The sequence below is a fragment of the Vigna unguiculata genome, chromosome 4 (genome assembly GCF_037176805.1).
Source record: "Vigna unguiculata cultivar grain cowpea cultivar isolate G323 ecotype 2 chromosome 4, ASM3717680v1, whole genome shotgun sequence".
NCBI lineage: Eukaryota > Viridiplantae > Streptophyta > Magnoliopsida > Fabales > Fabaceae > Vigna > Vigna unguiculata.
In genome coordinates, this window is record NC_140795.1 from 7595031 (window position 1) to 7614818 (window position 19788).

Sequence of the window (19788 nt, forward strand, 5' to 3'; positions counted from 1 at the left end):
CCATATATTTGAAACAGATGATACTTTTGTTTCTTGTTATTTGAGGATTTCTTGTATTTATACTTCTTTTAAAGACAAATGATATTTATATTTGTTTTTTAATATCACAAACTCTTTGGACATAAGAGAGATCTAATTTTTAGTTGTATAAAATGTTTGTAATAATGATGAATGGTCGATGTAAAAGAAAATTTCAATCTTGATGAAAGTAAGAAAACTTGTTTACTATAAGGTATACATTTTAAGGTACAAGTTGCACAAAATTTAGGCCATATGAATGATGTATCCAACTTTAGGTTAATATTAATATTTGAAAGTTTAATTTACATAAAAAAATAATTCAAAAATAGATTTTAAAATATAAAATTTTTCATATAAATACCCTGCTGTTTATAAGAAATAAAAGTCTATTTTCAATTTATTAAAATAATTGGCTAACTCTTAAACGTATTTCTTGTTAAATTGCTTACATACTCTAGAATTATTAAAAACAAATGTATTTAGGAGGATTTGAGATATTGTCTATGCTTAATATCATGACTTAGGTTTATTCCTTAAATTAAAAAAGTTTTCTTTTTCTTTTACAAATATATTAATGAATACATCCTTGAAAACTTGAATATTCTTTTTAATAATTTATGAGTTTATAAAGTTATGATTTTCCTTTAGAAATAAAATCATTATTTAGTATTTGGTTAATTTAGAAAAGAGAAATTTAAAACTTTTTCAAAGAAATTTATACTCACTCATGTATTATAATTGCATATTGTTGATAAATGTGAAATCTTTAATACATTCTCTATTGTCAATCTCTCACACCTGTGACTAACGACCTTAACAATTCATAAAATCGATTGGTAAAGTAATATTTGTATTTACTTACATATTAGGATTTAACCACATATATATATATATATATATATATATATATATATATATATATATATTATAAAATATAAAATATCTAATAATAAAATTAAGTTTGTACAAATTAATTAATAGTTTGTATTTTTATTTCAAAGTTAGTTGTTAGTAGTTGTACGGAACTTATATGTGTTCTTATATTCTCATATTATATTAAGAGATAAATATTGTATACAATTTTTAACTATTTATTAATTTTTAATAAAAGAATATCAAGTAATTTAGAGTATTCTGGATATTAATAATTAACATACCATTCAAACACAAAAGGATCTCATAAAAAAAGGATAACACTCGTTTAAAAAATTATAAATAAAAATAAATAAGTACAATTTATGTTATTTAAAAGTAATTAATTTAACTATTTTTATTAATAGTAATATTTTTTGAGGTTAAATATGTTTTTAATCCATGACTTTGATGCTAAATTAAAATTTGTCATTTTCCGAAACTTTGATATATTTTAATCGTCAAATTTTAAAAATGAATGGATATAATATTTTTAACCCAATTATATCAAATTTTTTTGACGTGTTAAATGTGGTTCCCAACTGAAATTGAAACGGGATGTATTATACATTGTAAACAACTCAAATATTAACATGAAACATATTTGACACGTCAAAAAAATTTAATATAATTGGGTTGAAAGGAATATATATTCATTTTTAAAGTTTGAGCACCAAAATATTTCGGATATAAATAAATTTCAATTTTATGAAAATTTTAAGGACTAAAAACATAATTAACATTTTTTTTCTTAAAATTGATGTTGGGATAATAAGTATTCCTTTTGTTTTGAAATATTATTTATTTTAGAACTCAATTTTAAGTGGACATATAAGAAATAGTTTATATCTGGAAAATTGGAATCTAATAAGTCTCAGAGCTATGAATCAACCTACATATAATTATTTATAGAGAATATCATTAATCTAAAACTTTAAAGGCAAGTTTTCTATTTGTATAATACTTTCACGTACTTTCGAAAAGTAAAATTTAAATCTAATTTAATCTTATCAAATCGATACACTCACTTTATATATATATATATATATATATATATATATATATATATATATATTATAAAACTTTCTTATAGTCTATATAAAATTTTTATAATATGACTTAGATTTATTAAGTAAACATACAACCAAAGAAAAGTTGGTACAAAATTTGGGAGTGAGATCCTAACAAGTCTAAAGTTATGGTCCTCTATATATAAAAGGTATGAAACCACCTTTTATAGAATTAGTGGACACACAAACGTTATCGTGTTTGTGTGTATGCATTTTTTAAATATATGAATGATAGTATAGTAGTATGATAATAGTGTAATATTATTAAGTTAATATATAAAATAAATTTATATTTATAAAAAATAAAGTGAAATGAATAGAGAAATTAATTGTTGATGAATAAATAAAAGAAAAAAGATAAACAGTTTTATAGAAAATAAGTAAAAATAACCGTTAATTTTAAAAAATTTAATAAATAATTATATTATAAAGGGTAGAATTGATATTATGAAATATAGACAAAAAAGAAAGAATCTCTTTATATATTGTTATAGATAAAACCTTAATAATAAATTTGTGAATATTTTTTGAAATTTAGTACTCTCAAAATTCTACACAATATATATAATATGTAATAATTTAGACTATCGACTTTTAAACTATACGAAACTCTTAATACATGGAAATCTTCCCATACAGAAGTAGTAAGTTGTATATGAATTACATGATGAACAAGTTTATATACATATTTTAGTAGTATAACTATATATGCTGCAAATGATAAGAAAAGATGTTAGAAGTAAAGAAAGAGAGCAATTGCAAAGGAATTTCCTTCCATGTTGGCCTCCGCGTGTGGGGAAGCTGACCCCACATCCTCGTACGGTCTGCCGCAATCTGTGACATCAACGACGTGTCTTTCTCCAACAATCCCTCATCGACAACGCATCGTACCCGATTCTCCTCATCCACTACCAACTCGACACCGCATTGTACCAAACCCAAACCTCGTTCTACTCTCTCTCATCCCTTTTATTTTTTCCATAATTTTCCATTATCCTTTTACTTTTCTTCACCATGGAAGAAACTATCTTCACTTTTGAAACCGTTTTAGCACACCACAAAAATAGAAAGATACCATGCTATATTATATACGCGAATTCCTCACTCACACCACCCACTTTCTCTTCTCCTTTCATCCTATTTTTTTCCTTCTTTTATCTTCCCTTAGGTATTACACACACTCTCTCTCTCTCTCTCTCTCTTTGTGCTCTGAACTCACTCTAGGGTTTCCTTATTTGCGTGCTGTTTTCTTTGTCTATCTATTTTTCTCTCCCTTTTCTCACTTGGTCTTTCTTAATTGGGAAAGTTTGAAGATGGGAAGAGGAAGGGTTCAGCTGAAGCAGATCGAGAACAAAATCAGTCGCCAAGTCACCTTCTCCAAAAGGAGAACCGGGCTGCGCAAGAAAGCTAATGAAATCTCTGTGCTCTGTGATGCTCAAGTGGCACTGATTGTGTTTAATGCCAAAGGGAAACTCTTCGAGTATTCGTCTGAATCCAGGTTCGTTATTTAACCGACCACCTTTTCAGTACCACGTTAATTGTTTGTGTTTTTTTTCTTTCCTTTTCTCTTCTTTCACTCCTCACTTCTTGCCCAGATTGATTCTTTGTTGGGTTCTTCTGTGATGATTCTCTCGCTCGATTATGCATTTGCTATATCATTTACTCATCGCAAATCTATCTGAATTAACCAGTTATTTCGTTAATTATTATCTCTTTTTGTTTGTTCATTTTTCCACTTTTTTTCGTTGTCCTCCTTGCTTCAAAGTCAACCCCAAAGATTATTCACCAAAATCTTAAATTATAATCACAGATACTTAACAGTTCATCCCAGTATTTTTGTTGATGTACAAAATTATACAGTAATATGATGTACATGACCACAATTATGGTTGACAAGTCACCGAAAACCTTAACCTTGCATTCAAAATCGCTTATAGTAGATTGTTTATCTAAGCTTTGGTACTCAATTTTTTGCCTAAATGTGAAATACTATATATTTAGCACCATATACAACTTTTTAGTTTGTTTATATTGTGTTTTCATTCTTTTTAATTCTGGTTCTAATCGAAGCTTTTTTTTTCCCTGTTCTTATTGCATTCCTTTTGTGAATGTGTTTATATTTACTTCAATAAATTTTACTGGCGAATTTATTAGTGAAGACAGTGCATCATTTTCTGGCGCAAACAGAAACAGTAATAAACCTCTGACTTGAAGTGTATTGTTTCTGATATATAATACAATTTTTTGTCTTGTTTTGTTCACTATAAATACACTGATTCACCACCAAACAAATAAATTAAGAGTACCTAGAGTTTTCCATGTCATTTTGGCTGCTACACTCAGATTTTGTAACTGATGTGGCTGGTTATTTTATACACTGATATAAATATTATGCAGTATAATATAATGATATGTTGGAAGAGAAAAAGTGAAAGTGATATATGTAACAAGAGTTTTGGGATTCATGCACTATTTGTAACATGGATGTGAAGTGTAACAAAAAATCATTATATATTCATACATCTTAAAAATTGTTATGCAATAAATACAATTTCATTACCGATAAAAGGGATTCCGTACATGTTGTGTATATAATATTCATAATGCCTGCAGATTGAGGCACTTTCTCTTACACAACCTGTTTCTTTCTAGGTACTCATAAATTTATTAATTTCTAAATAGCAACTAAACATTGCTCTGGAATCTCCCATGTTGCGTTGAGTTATAAATATCGAAGCAAACAAAAGATAATAACTTAACTGTTTAATATTTTTCTGTTAATTTTTAGAATCCCAAAAAATATACATTGAACTGAATATACGTAGCTTTTCCTGTTTGATATAATTGCATTCTTTAACTTGAGAATAGGAGAGCGGTCAAAGATGGTACAGTTTTGGAATGACATGTTCTTATAGATTTTAATTTTCTTCTTTTTAATTTTAAGATGCTAAATTCAGTTAAATTAATTGTATTAATCTAAACTGTATATTTTAAAAACCTTAACAGTTGTCTAGTCTTCCTGTCTCCCTCTCTCTCTCTATATATATATACATTATTTTTCTCTCAGAATAAACGTGTACATTTTAATGATTAAACAGTCATTGTAATCAATAACAATGTATTCATTACCATTTATTCTAACCCTTCTTGTAGTTTTATTTTTGGTGTACAATAATTTCAATGAAATGAATTATAATAATGTTGTTCAATGTCAATTTTGAAAACCAGTGTTTTGTAAAGTGAGGGATCAATTAGTAATAATTGAAATTTCTATGATTTATTTTAACCCTTCATCTTGTAAAATGTAATATATTTTAATCACACATTAATTTCACTGGAAAGAATTAAAATACAGTTTTGTAAAGTCAACCTTAAACCAGTGTTGTACAAAGTGTAACTAAATTGATCAATACTTGTAATCTTATAATGGTCAAAGTTGTAGTTTAATCAAATGGAAACTGTATTTTGTCTTTCTGATATCTTTCTCTTAAAAGTATTTTTTGTAGAGAGTTTTATGAAATACAGATATCTAGAGTTTGATCCTCAATTCCTTAATTTCAAGCTATGTACAGTTTCAATTTGGGGTTGGTATGAACCTCTTCAAGAGAAGAAAAAAAAACTAACACCACTAAAAGAAATGTTATTATGGATGAACAATTAATATGGATCAACTTCAAAAATCTGTAGATAACTCAAGTTATGAACAAATTACCCTGATAGTTTCTTCTTAGGTGAGCATGCATGAGCTATGAAGTTTAACACATAGTTACAGACACATGATGTTGTTTTGGTCACCATGGTATGAAATATTCACCATTGTACTTATAACTTATTTCTGACAAGAAACTTATATATTAATCAACATTATCAAAATCTCCCACAGAAAAACAAAAAGCAAATGTGTTTTGAAAATGGAAGCTTTATCAATGATATCTATCTATCTATCTATAATAAAGGAAATGCCTTCTTTTGGTTTCTACTTTTGATTAGACTATTTTACTCTTGACCTTAGCATAAATAGTTAAAACTAAAAATGTGTTAATTCCTCTAAGTTACGTACACCAATTATATATCTCTGTTCGATATTTATCTAGCTTTTCATACAAGAGTAGTTTCTTAGAGAGAAATAGTCGTTGTCTCGTGAAAAGGTTGCAGTTTCAAATCTTGAGAACAGTCTGCGAATAGGTCTATATATTCCCATGCCAATCAATAATACCCTATTAGGCAGAATTCCATCTCTTGCACTAGGACCTATGGCGAATACATATGTATGTGCATACTAGGTTCCTTTTGTGTTTCATGTTCTTTTCACCTTAAGTTTATTTTAATAAAATTTAATATTTGTTATTTGATTATTATTCAATCCTCCATTAATATCTAGTCCTATATTCAAGAAATATATGTTTAAAGGTGAAAAAGATGTGTTGAAGATCTTGTATCAACTAAAAATAAAATAGATTTATAAAGTTAAATAACACTTTAAACTTCCTTTCTTTATCATTACCTCACGGTTCATAGTTTATAAAGTTAAATTAAACTTAAAATTTTCTTTTTAAAATAATCTAAATATTATACATAAAAAACATAATTAAAAAAATAAAGACATTTTATTATATCTTGAAATGTTAATCATCGGTATTTGAGGCAATAAAATAATTATTAGAAAACATCATCGACAAGTAGACAACAGTGTAAAACGGTTCTTTAACGTTCTTGTTCAATGTTTTTCTTGAAGATTGAAAGTAATTATGGCCATAAAAAGAGCTATATATATGTTCATTGTAGTTTTCTGAACGATTCTCTCTCTCAACACCAGCATGCATGAAGAGTTATGCAGAACCCAAAGGGTTTTGCTAACAAGGAAGTTTCTGACTCCATTTTTTTTGTGAAAAAACATTGCTTGAAAAAGGGATGTTTCCATAACATTGGACTATGGAGTTGTTCCTCGACAGCATTTAATGTTGTGAGGGTCCTCTTTGGATCTGCTGATAGGTATTTAAGCTTTGTTGGTTTCTCAGACACTGCATTTGCAGGTGGAGAATCTATGGAGAAATGGCTGTTGAGAGAGAGAGAGAGAGAGTTTATTCTTCTGAACACTTTTCTCCCATAGGGACAGGTTTTTACCTAGCAATAGAAAAAAGCTGACATTTAATCTTCGTACCATGTTCAGGGGTTGAAGTCTAAATACAAATTCTGTGTATTTACTCGTAAAAAACGAGTAATGATATATTTTTATATCTATATATATAAAATATATTTATATCTATATATAAAATACCTTGTCAGTATATACAGTCTCTTTTCTAATTACACCAATCTCTAATCAACTTTTGAAGAATTAGAAAAGATATAATCAATGAAGAGATCTTAAGTAATTTAAAAATTATTATTTGTTTCTTCTCTCTTTTTATTCATGTATTTATCTGAGTTATGTTTTCTTCAGTCTACCACAACATTTACCAGATAGAGTTTACTTACTCTCTATCACTTTTTTCTAAAAGCATCATATTATATACTATATTAGCATTTTGCTTTCTATATTTTCCCATATTCGATATCAAATATATACATATGTAAGAGGTATCCATAAAATCGTTATTTGTCTATATTTTTCTATCATTATATCATTTATGCTTATATATGTTTATGCTCTTTCTCTAGATATTTCTTATTTATGTATTTTATAGCATTGGACTTTCCATAATAATTTCCCGAAAAAAAAAAAAAGAGAGGAGAAATTAGTTATGCAATATTTTAGTACGATATTGTGTAAGCTATATAAAAAAATGTGTGATGGCAGATGGTAAGAAAAAAATAGTGTTAAAGGTAAGCATTGCATGAAAGCATACCCATAAGAGATAATTATATAATTTATATCATATTTTTTAATACTAATTTGTCTATACATGTTTCTATCATATTAATTGTTTTATTTCACTTTTATTTTCATTTTGTCTATTTGAATCTTAACTGTTAAAAAGGTACACGAATTTTAAAAAATATATATAATTTATCAAAAATGAAATGTGTATCAATAATTATTTATATTAAATGCATGTAAATTTAACATATTTAGTCATATTTCTAAAATATGAAGAGTGCAAGTGCCTACCATCACCTGATCTACCACTGGTGTGAGAAGTTTGGAATTGAATTGAACAATAATTTTAATTACTATGTAAGAAAATATCGTTTGTAATTATAGTTTCAACTCCATGAAATAATAATTAATGAAATGAAAATTTATTATGCATGCTTTTGATTCTCAATTCTTGTCCAAAGAATAATAACTCTTCTAACTTTAATCCTACATTGTGCACATGATTTCTTTGTTTTTATTGCACATCATTATTGCTTCAACAACTATTTTGATGTTGTTGCTTAGCCATCATTGTCAGAATTTCATTGCTATATAATGATTGTTGTTATGGCTACTTGCAGACTTTGTCATCAATTACTATCAATATGCATATAATTGGGTTTAGCCAATGGAACATTAAACAAGTTAAAGTGTTTCATAAGCTTGAAATTGATTTTTTTTATAACATCAGTTCTCAATACTTTATCATAGATTATTTTAAATTTTATCTTGAATTCGTAAGAAAATGGATGAGTTTGGTTGAGCTCGTTTTAAATTAGGTTGAAAATTTTAATCTATATAGAAATTGTTAGTTGGACTGTCTCAGAATAGTCATTTATGAATTGAAATATCAAAGAAATAACAAAATGTAAACAGAACTTAAATATAATTCCACAATTATAAGAATATTATATCTTACTAAACTATGTTTTGCACAAATTCTTATTAGAAAGAAGTATCATGCTGATTTTAAATAAATGTAGAGTAAAACAATAACACAAAGTGCTCTTTACAAAACTATTAATAAAACATTAGTTATATCCAATAAAAATATTTAACTAAAATAATTTATAATAATCTAAATAAATTACACAATTAAACTTGTTCCTTGAACAGTTGGATTCATAAGTTATATTGGTTGTATTATGGAGTTGAAGATTATAGGTAAGAGGATACAATGATTGTTTTGAATGTGACAATCATAATAACGTTCAAGTTGGTAATTAGTTATATCTTGATGGTGATGGAAATGGTGACAGAAATAATAAAAAAAGGAAAAGAAATGGAGAAAGTTATTTCAGGATGGAAAAGAATGGTTAGAATTTGTGACTAAGAAAGTCAAATTTAAGAATTTAAAGAATTAATTTTAGCTGTACAATAAATATGGAAAAATATCAGACATCAAAATTATGATTTTGATTCTGAAAATACTTAATAATTAAACTCAATTTTTAATTTCAATTGAAAATCCAATTCTCATTTCGCATCTACATTTATTATAACAGTATTCTACATAGTGTGAAAAACATTCAGCAGCGCCTCATCATTTTTTATTATTATTACTATATAGTGACATCTGTTACATTTTCTCTATACATGTTTCTCTCTTTCCTATGTATACAATCCATTCCCAAAAGAGTGTACTTTGCTAATTTTGCATTTGGCCATGCCATGTGATCCAACAGGACCCTAACAACTATACCTACAAAATTTGGTAGAAGCACTCACTGTTGCATAATGTTCGGAATATTCCTTAGTTTCGTAGGTTGAACTCACGTGTTAACCACAGGGTACCCTACTCTAAGTATCCTAAGATGTTTTTAATAATAATCGAAAACAATAAACACTGAGACTCAAATAAAGTACATATAAAATGCAAATAGTATATCACTTTACAGATTGGTTTTCGTTTTATATTTCTCGAGTATAGTTAAGTCTAAACTTACTCTCTTAATTAGAATAGTCTCACATTTTTTTTATTTCTCACATATACTTTGCGTATAATTTGATTTATTTTTGTAATTTTATAGTGAATAGAATAATAAAGTTCTGAGTATTATTGTTTCTATTATGACAGTATGGAAAACGTCCTTGAACGATATGAGAGACATGCCCATATAGGGCAACTTGTTGAAGATGGTGATGAATCACAGGTACCTCCTCTAATCACAGCTTTTTTAATATCTATATAAGCTTAGTTTTATATATATATATATATATATATATATATATATATATATATATATATATATATATATAGTTATATATATAATGCATCGCCAACAGCATGAATATCTGTGCTTTCATTGTATTTACATAACTTATATTGCTATAGTATCTGATTTTTAACCTTCTGTTTTGATATATACTATGGAAGTTTTTACATTAATGTGGCTGAAAGATGCATTTGGTGATATACATGAAGCTTATGTGTACTATTTACACTATTTTGCTGTCACGTGAACCTTTCTATGAATGTTTGATGACAAGTTAATCAAAATTGTGCAGTTTTCAAACTGAAGAACCAAAACCACACTGTCAAAAAAGAGGCTATTTATAGTGTACAGGTGTAGGATTCTCTTTAGATATTCACAAGGAATGCGTATATAATAGAACCAGAACACAACCAAGAGAAAAGTTTTGTGATGTAACATTTTATTTAATGTAAACTAGGTTTCATTCATATATTAGCTAGAGAGACAACATACATACACATATATATACTTTAATAACACAATCCAACATATATAATTGTAGGGTTTGGAACCCTAAGAGCAAAAAACTAGGTCATGTCTAAAAAGTGACCTATAAACACTCTTTTTCCTTTACTCAACTGAAGTGTTTCGTTCATAAAAACTGAAACTTTAAAGAGAATATGATTTCAAATGCATTCACTGAGGTGTCATTTGCTAAAGCCATTCGGAATTGGTTTTGTTCACCCTCCTCTTTCAAAGTGAGGTGTCATTTTGCTAAGTTGCCCTTAAAATCCCGTCAACACATAATGATTAGCAAATTTTGAAGCAAGTGTGAGAAAGACAGTGTAAGAATGTGTGATAGTAGCAGAAGAGTAGAAGAGAAAATGTTTAGAGGGATAAAGTGTAAGCATGAGAAGGTTGAAGTGACTGTGCAGAAGTAGGGAGAAGCTATGCATGGAGAAATGGAGAAAAGGAGAAAAGGAGAAAAAGGAATATGTTTATGTAATAGGTTGTACAAATGGAGAGAGGGAAGAAACGAATCTTTAGCAATCCCTTCTTTTTGGGGTGTTCAAAAAATAAAAGAGTGAAACTGAACCAAGTTTTTATTTTTTACTCAATTTTTTCACTAGTTCACTTACAATAAAATAAGAGAAATTACATTATAATTTCTTGACAACAAGAAGCCATTCAATTTACATGAAAATTATGTAAATTTCTTATAATTAAATTTATTTAAAAAAACAAATATAAAATAATAAGACAAAATTGATAATAAAATTTAGTTAGTTTTTGCTTATATTTTTTAGTTGCTGCAAATATTGTATTAGAAGAGAAAATTCTAAAATAAATGTTTACAAAAACATTTAACTCGCAATTGGGAAATATAAATAATATTTTATTTCACTAATATTCTTAGTGTGTTTTTTCTTTTATTAAAATTCATTAATTTATAAAATGTGAAGATTGACTTCAATTTGTTTTCATACTTCTACCAATACAACATCCTTCTTTTGTTGCTATTTTTGTAGGCCAACTAAAGTTGAGCAACTTCAGTTTAAAAATAATTACTACCCTTATCAATATATTTAATTGATTGTTATTTATGAGATCTTTCTTAGTATCACTACTTTATCCTTAAGCTATATGCATTGCATTCTGGCTATTAGTACATTCGTGAATCGATTCTAGTTTTGATAACAATCCTTAAAGTTATATCAATTATTTTTGTTGGCATTACAACAATTTTCTTTGAATCCAAATCATGTCAAGTTTTTTTTACATTTAAACCAATTTTTCAATTTCATCATATTTGAACTTGTTATTACATATCATCCACATAAAGTATCTAAATTATAATTGGATTCAATCTCAAGAATCCATCAAACTTTTCATAACATTGTCTTAATTCTTGTTTAAACATTTACAAACTCTTTTTCAATTCACAAATCATATTCTCCTTCCTAGTCTCTTAATAAAAGATTCAAGTTAGGGTATCTCCTCGTCTAAATCATCATGAAGAAATGTAATTTTTATATCTAAGTATCCTGGGAAGATTTCTTAAGTAGTCATACTGCTTAATATAAACATAATAGTAAATTTACCATCACAACTAGAACAAATATTTCAGTGTAGTTAACTTTTGTTGAAACTCTTTAATATTTAGTTTGGCTTTATATCTTTGGGTGTCATAATCATCCTCCGTCATTCTTTCGCTTAAAATTGCATCTCTATAAATCATATTTTTGTTTGTATTATCCTAAACACAGTAGCCAAACATATCCAATAAAAGTGCACTTCTTTTATTTGTAATCAAGTATATTTTTGAAATATTATAGTTTTAGAAAGAGGCTTGAATAGACATTACTTTATAAATATTTCCCCTGTTATGCCTATTAAACAATGACAAAGATTTGTTTGAAGGTGTTACAAAGAAGTTCACAAACACTACAACAAACATTTTATGATAACCAACTATTACAAGTTTCTTACTACCACTTTTGGCTTACAATAAGTACTTAAAGTCACCCTTGACTACCTACCATCGAGCATGAGAACGTAAGGTCTTTATGGACAAAGTACATAAAGTTTCTCGAGATTATACATTTGTTAATACAAAGTTCACAGACAAAAGAGTGAGTATAAAATTTAAATACTAGTTGTACTTAGAGATTGTCTCACAACAATGAAGAATTTACAAATAAAGAACTCTCTTTATATTGCTTGGAAGATAACTTTTGCTTAGGACTAAGGAGATAGTAAAAGAATGGAGGTTTTTATAAGCATTTGCTCATTAAGTCATCTTTAGACTCACTTGAATGAGTTGTTGCAAATCCTTTGTTGGTTGTTGAGTCAAATTTCAAACTTAAATGATTTTCTAGGTTTGAATAACTTTAACATTGAAGATGCATTCAATATAATCCATATATGCATTAAATGCACTTCTCTTCTTGCAACATCTCGATAGTTGGATGGACTTATCAGGAAAAAGCTTTTACTTGAAATTAAGTAAATCACAATTTATTCGGTAAAACAATCCTTTCTAGATAAAGCATGCGTTAGTGAGTTGGTAAATTAAAGCAACTTTAGCATGAGTTTGAAAAGATCATTAATGTGGTAGCACCAGTGTAGGAAGGGAATTTGGCAGCAGTTATTTTTTCTATTCTACACCGGTTTTGGAACTGAGGCATATAAGATCGAGGCCAAAAAGGGTCAGTTTTTGGCCTCGGGTGAAAACCGAAACCATATCTTCCCACTTTCTAGTTCAGTTCTCTAGGAACTGAAGCCATATGGTCATTGGTTCATCATCATAGCTCTGTGTGCGTCTGCGTCATCGTAAGAGCCATATTCATCCTTCAAACCAAAACCATTAACACCCTTCTAGGTCCTCTTCACATCCCGATCCTCACAAGCATCCAATGGCTCCTCAAATCCTTCAGCCAACTCGAGTCAATTCTTCGAAACCTCCACGCCAAGTTCGTCCCCATCGTCACCATCCGAATCAAGTCTCAATGAGCCATATTCATCGCCGACTGATCGCACCCTCGCCCGCCAAGCCCTCGTCCAAAACGGTTCCCTCTTCTCCGACCACCCCAAGACTCTCGCCACCTCCGAAATCCTCACCAGCGACCAATGCAACATCGGCTCTACCTCCTATAGCCCCATGTGGCGTATCCTCTGCTGAAACCTCACCTCCAAGATGTTGCACCACTCATGCGTCAAGTCCTTCTCTAGGATCTGCAACTGGGTCCCCCACACCCTCCTCGCTCGCCTTAAATATGATTCTCAATCTAACGATTCTCAACCCAACGCTTGTCTTCATGTGCTTTGGGGAGCGACTCGACGAGGGCAAAGTCAGAGATGTTGAGGGCGTCCAAATGGTTCACTATTTGAACCCTAATCAAACAATATGGCCTTGGTTCAATTTTTAACCGAGGCATAAAGTTTTTTTGGCACTGGTTTCCCTACCACCAGAGGCCAGACATCAAACGTCCAATGGCATTTTTTAAATATTGGCTAAGTTTTTGGCTTCAGGTCTGAAATCCTGAAGCATATGAGGTCATTTGGCACCGGATTTTTGAGAATCGAGGCATAAAAGCCTTTTTTGCTTCGGGTGTATAGTGAACCGAGGCATAAAAGTTGACAGGAGTTGCAAAAATGTCACCGCACCAATATATGCTTTAGTTCTTGGATAACCGATGCATATAAGACGAGTTAAAAGCCCACTTCTGCATTAGTGTAGAAACTACAAACTAGATTCTCTTGGTCAAACGTAAAGAATATTCATTAGATGTTTATGAAGTGTGATATCAATTTAAACATATGGGCATTTCGTTTGAACATGTAAATGTTTGTTAGACATTGAAATAATAATATACATTATTATATCGTTTCACACATTAAACACAAATATATTTTGTGGTTTTAACAAGACTTTCGTCTTACAAATAAAGTACTAACATGTTTTTGTGTTTTGTTGTTTCCAATTAATCAAAATTATAGGTGTTAAACTTTTCCTTAACAAACTTCTATTTATCAATCACAAAGAGATCTTAATGCTTATGTTGTTGTCCTTTGTGTCAATGTTTTACCGTCAATGTGATTGTTATCAATAAAATTATTTTGTTTCTTTGCATACTTCAAGTTGGTATTAAAACTTTCGATCTTGGGATCACTAAAACGTTAGTAGTTTCTCGTACCATTGTTCTCCATCATCGTCGATAATAATAACATATAAATGCATTATTAACAAAGTTGTGCACATCATCAAGTAACCCCACTACTATCAATGTGTGTAGCCCACTTGTAAAGTCCACTCGTTGTCACCACAAATAAGGTCAATATGAGACCTCTTAAACCCATTAAAAGAGGTGGTGACATCTTATTTGACTTTGATTTGAGTGTATATGAATTTATTTGTTCTTTTGCCAATTGTTCTCTTGTTACGTCTTTGGTTTTGTGGTTTTAATTTGACATATGTTATGAAAGCTTATAAAGAGAAACAAAATCATTTGAGAAGAATAGTTTAATCAATGATTGGTCATGTGGATCATATTCCTTATCCATAAAGAGTAAAAGTACATTCAATGTTATTAGTTCTTTGTCTTAGCTTGAATTCTTAACTCTAGAGCTATTGATCACATGACTCCATTTCTAATTAGTTTTATATTCTCATTTGTTCCCTATACTACCCTAGGGTCAGTTTACCTTGTTGAGTGTAGTGCTATTTTTATTTATTCTCATAAACATAGTAAATTAGATCCTAGACCTCTTAAATCTCCATTTATTGATTGTCCTTCTAATAAAAAGAGGTGTGAATGTTTTCATCTTAAAATTCGTCATATCTTTATATTTATGGATGTCACTTTTTATGAAAAAAATCTTTTTATGAGTTCTTCACTTCAAGGAGAGAAAAACTTGAAGTAAAGGATGTTTACTTCTTGTTATTGTCATAGTTGTCTATACAAAATGTTCCATATCCAAGTTATGAAGTCACTAGAAATGGATTGAAGAAACCCAAAATGAGGAAGAAGAAGAAATCTTTGAAAACAAAACATCAAAGAAAGAAAGAACACTCATTTTGATGATATGACACTAAAGGCTCATTTTGATGAGTTCAATTTAATCTTGATGGAGGTTCAAGACGTATGCCTCAAGGTAGATGATAAAGATGCAATGATTCTCATGTTAGCTTCTATTTTGCACCCTATGAGAACCTGGAAAGTTTTTTAGTGTCGGAAATGAATCCATTACACTTAAATAGGTTAAGTTCATTCTCTATATAAGGAAGGTTCGCCTTAAAGCATTGAGAATGTTAAGATACATTGAGGTTAATGATATTCAAGAAAGACGAAAAGTCAAGAAAGACCAGAACTTGTCTAAATGACGATTGTAAATATTGCAAATAGTCAACATATTGAAAGATTATTTAAGATTGGAAGCAAAATCATGTAATGACTACAATTTGAAAGGTTGAGTATGAATATCTAAAGAGACTAAATACATTTAATGGGAGTACAAAAAAAATGAATATTTATTAGGTATGATTTTCTACGCAATATGAATAGGAAAATACATTTAACACCAACTTTTTCTAATAAAATATTAATTTAATTGGAGTACAAAAAAAAATGAATATTTATTAGATTTACGTGATTTTTTTTTAATTGTGGATTTTAGTCTAGTATATTTTATATATATTTGTGATTTGCAGCACATCAAAGTTTTCCTTTTTAAAAAAACAGGGTGAAGTTAGTTTCAAATTAAGTGTGTATACGTATGTTCTCAGCATCAATATCATTGTAATATTGTAGGGCAATTGGTCCTTGCAATGCTTCAAGCTCACCGGCAAAGTTGAAGTCTTAGAGAAAAACTTAAGGTACATTATTCATCCTTCTGCTATAAACTTAACAATAACTTTGAACTATGCTGCTACTCTTTCAATTAATTATAACCTTTTTGTCTTCTGTTCTCACCAAAAACACCATTCTGTTCTTTTTTTCCAGTTGATAATTTCTATAAGTAAGAAAATCTGCTAATTTAACACCAAAATTTTAGGTGATTTTTGTCAAATTTCTTGAGACACAAAAGGTATCTCTGAGAGCGTGTTTTTTATTTCTTTTAACAAGCCAAAGTGAGATAATACGAAAAACTCAGAAAAAATCTCCAAGGCAATACAATATAAAAATTTTAACAGTTCATTTTAATTTGTGTGAACAGGTAATAATGTTTAATAATTTATCTTTTTTAAGATGCTTCAAAACCATTTAGTTTTTGTGTAAGAAAATCAAAATTAGAAATAAGTTATGACATGTTGAATATAGGAACTTTGTTGGACAAGATCTGGATCCCTTGAGCTTGAGAGAGCTTCAGAGTTTGGAGCATCAGCTTGACACAGCTATAAAGCGCATCCGAACTAGAAAGGTGCAAAATTAATTGCTTTATCATCTTCAAACAAATAACAAAACTAAAACAAGTCCACAAAAACCATTTCAAAAGTTAAACGAGTTTTATATATGCATAACATTTTTCTGCGGCTAATCTTCATATCATGATCATGATTCTTGCAGAACCAAGTGATGAATGAATCCATCTCAGATATGCAGAAAAAGGTAACCGGAGATTTACTAATGTATGTCTGTTTCTTTGTAATAAACATTACTAAAAAAATTCATATTTTCAGCCAATTTTGTTTTCAAAATATTTTTCTAGGAAATATCTACAAATTTTGTTGTAAAATTTTTTTGCAAGAAATTGCTATCAATTTTCTTGCAAAATATTTTATATAAAACATTTTTCACAATAAATTTTGTAAGAAATACTTGCAAATTTTATAATTGGGTAGAAAATGATTACTCACGAAAGAATTACCTGTCAATTAAAATTCTTAGAAAAAATGGCAGAAAAAAAGTTTTTTCTTACAATTTTTTTTAACAAATTTAAAGGAAAAATCTCGTGTAATATGAAAATTTCTAATAATAAAAAACTAACCATTAACATTTGTCGATAAAAAAATATCGTAAAAACATATTACATATACTTTATGTATAATGTAGTAACAAAGTGTGGTGTGGATGTGACAGGCAAAGCAACTGCAGGAGCAAAATGGGACGCTTACAAAGAAGGTAGAAGCCATGTAATGTATGAGTTTTGTATTAAGAGAAGGGATAAGGGAAAAAGGTTGTTGTTGACCTGTTTGTTACATTGATGAGTAGATTAAGGACAAAGGAAAAGCAGTGGCTGAACGTTCACAATGTGTGCCACAAACCATTCCTCAACCATGCCCTCCACAGCTACAACCACAACATAGACTTGTTCCTTCTTTAACACCTCGGTATCTATCTCATCTCTCTTCTCACCATCTATATATAAAAACCATAGAATCAACTTTTCAAATTTAGAGCTCATAAACTCAATACTTTAGATTTTAGGTTGGAGGTATATTGTTATTAATTTTCTTATGAATTTAGTTCAGGTATCATTGTCATTGAATCTCTAGTTTTTATATATGTAGGTCAAATTTGTTAGAAATTACGAAAATAAACAAGTCATAAAATATTTACTCATCATGGTTTAAGTCGTGTGGACTCATGATGACTTCAAAAACAAAATCTCGACTTCACAAATTTTTTAGAAAGTGATGTCGTCATGGATATTGACGACTTCACTTCTTAGTATTCATAAAAAAATTGTGTAGAGTCTTCACGATTTTGCTTTTGAAATCGGCACGAGTCCATACGACTTATTTTCTGACTTGCTAATGTTTGGACAAATTTGCCAAAAAAAAGAAACCTGAATCTACCCTGTAAATCTCCTTTTATGAATCTATATATATTACTAGAGTTTTGAGATTATAAGTGTGAAAATGGTGCAGTGAGAATTTACAAGCTGCAGCGGCACTGGAGGAAGTGGATGAAGGACGAGCAGTTCCTAGTACGACTACTCTGATCCCACCATGGATGCTGCATCAGTTTGCAAGATGAATAAGTGTGGCAGTGTTATGTTTGTGACATGTTATGGATGTTAAAAGCATAAGCTATATAAGTATGTGTCAAAAACATAAAGAATAATGGTGTACCCATGCATAACTGCTCATTCTTCAATAGGATGTGCCTTCAAATTTCATGCTTTTGCCAAATATTTCATTGGCCAAGAATGCTATTATATATAGTGCAAGTGATTTTTCCATGCAAATCATGGAGTGTTATCTTTAGCAAATAATGAATGGTGCAACTTAAATAATAAAACCGTGAAATCAACAGTTATGTGTGCTAAAAGTAAATTTTCTCAGTGAATGCGCACCAGAAAACCTAAACATGCAAGGGGCTGTTAGCATTTGGAAGAACTTTTTTATTGTACTTTTTTTAAAAAAAAAAAGTTTATATAAAATCAGTAAAAAAATAAATAAAAATTTTACTTAAATCAAACAACTACTTAAAGATTGGGAGGAGAAAGCTAAGTAAAAAGATGCACAAACACAAAACCAGTTAAAAAAATGATCAAATATTTATCTCCATAGGAACTACACCATAAGAAAGACAGTTTCTTCCTGCATCTTCATAACTTTCCTCCTGAAACTTTATGTAAAGAAATTTTACATTTTATCCTTTTTTAGATTGTAAATTTAAAATTTATTTTTTTATTTTTGTCCTGTATAATTCCAAAGTCAAAAATAAATTTAGATTATAAAATTTAGTAGTCCTTTGTTTTTTTTTTTTTTTAAAAATAGATTGTGCGATTCACAAGTTATTTTTATTTTTAAGTTTCAAATTTCGCAATTCGAATATCATAGTAACCTTCGTATGGCTAGAAGTGATAATCAGAAATCAGCTTTTATTTTTAGATTATATAATTAAAAGAAGGCAAAACGTTAAGTTTCTTTATAAGGGGATGCAGAAAGAAAATTATGGAGGTGCAGTAAGAAACTGCCTAACAAAAGGAAAAGAAGCAGCTAATGGATCAAAACAGTATATCGAGCAAGGATAATGGACCTTACCTAGGACATATTTCCACCATTTACAATGGTATTTTCTTTCTGCACCCACACAATTTCTTTGCCAACCAGAATAATTTTAAAAATGATATTTTATTCTTCATAAAAGTAATTTTTCGATTATTTCTTCTGTAATTTTTTTGAAATAAATTTTAAAATTTTCAAAACATGATTTCTGAAACAAGACTTTCAGAGTGAGACTTTTGAAATTGTATTTTTGGAACAAAATTTTTAGAATGA

At 29.0% G+C, this 19788-nt stretch overlaps 1 protein-coding gene across 2 annotated transcripts; it reads left to right on the plus strand.

Annotated features, from left to right (window-relative positions):
* The first annotated feature begins 3028 nt into the window (after window positions 1-3028).
* LOC114181626 (agamous-like MADS-box protein FUL-L) lies at window positions 3029-18749 on the plus strand. Of its 2 annotated transcripts, none has more exons than XM_028068132.2 (9): window positions 3029-3171; window positions 3310-3501; window positions 9941-10016; window positions 16370-16434; window positions 16880-16979; window positions 17126-17187; window positions 17639-17680; window positions 17771-17889; window positions 18430-18749. In XM_028068132.2, the coding sequence occupies exons 1-8, from the start codon at window positions 3080-3082 to the stop codon at window positions 17880-17882; spliced, it is 741 nt and encodes a 246-aa protein (XP_027923933.1). In that variant the 5' UTR covers window positions 3029-3079; the 3' UTR covers window positions 17883-17889; window positions 18430-18749. The 2 variants fall into 2 exon arrangements, with proteins under 2 accessions (XP_027923933.1, XP_027923931.1); XM_028068130.2 differs by having other exon boundaries at window positions 17126-17167.
* Window positions 18750-19788: the final 1039 nt, after the last annotated feature.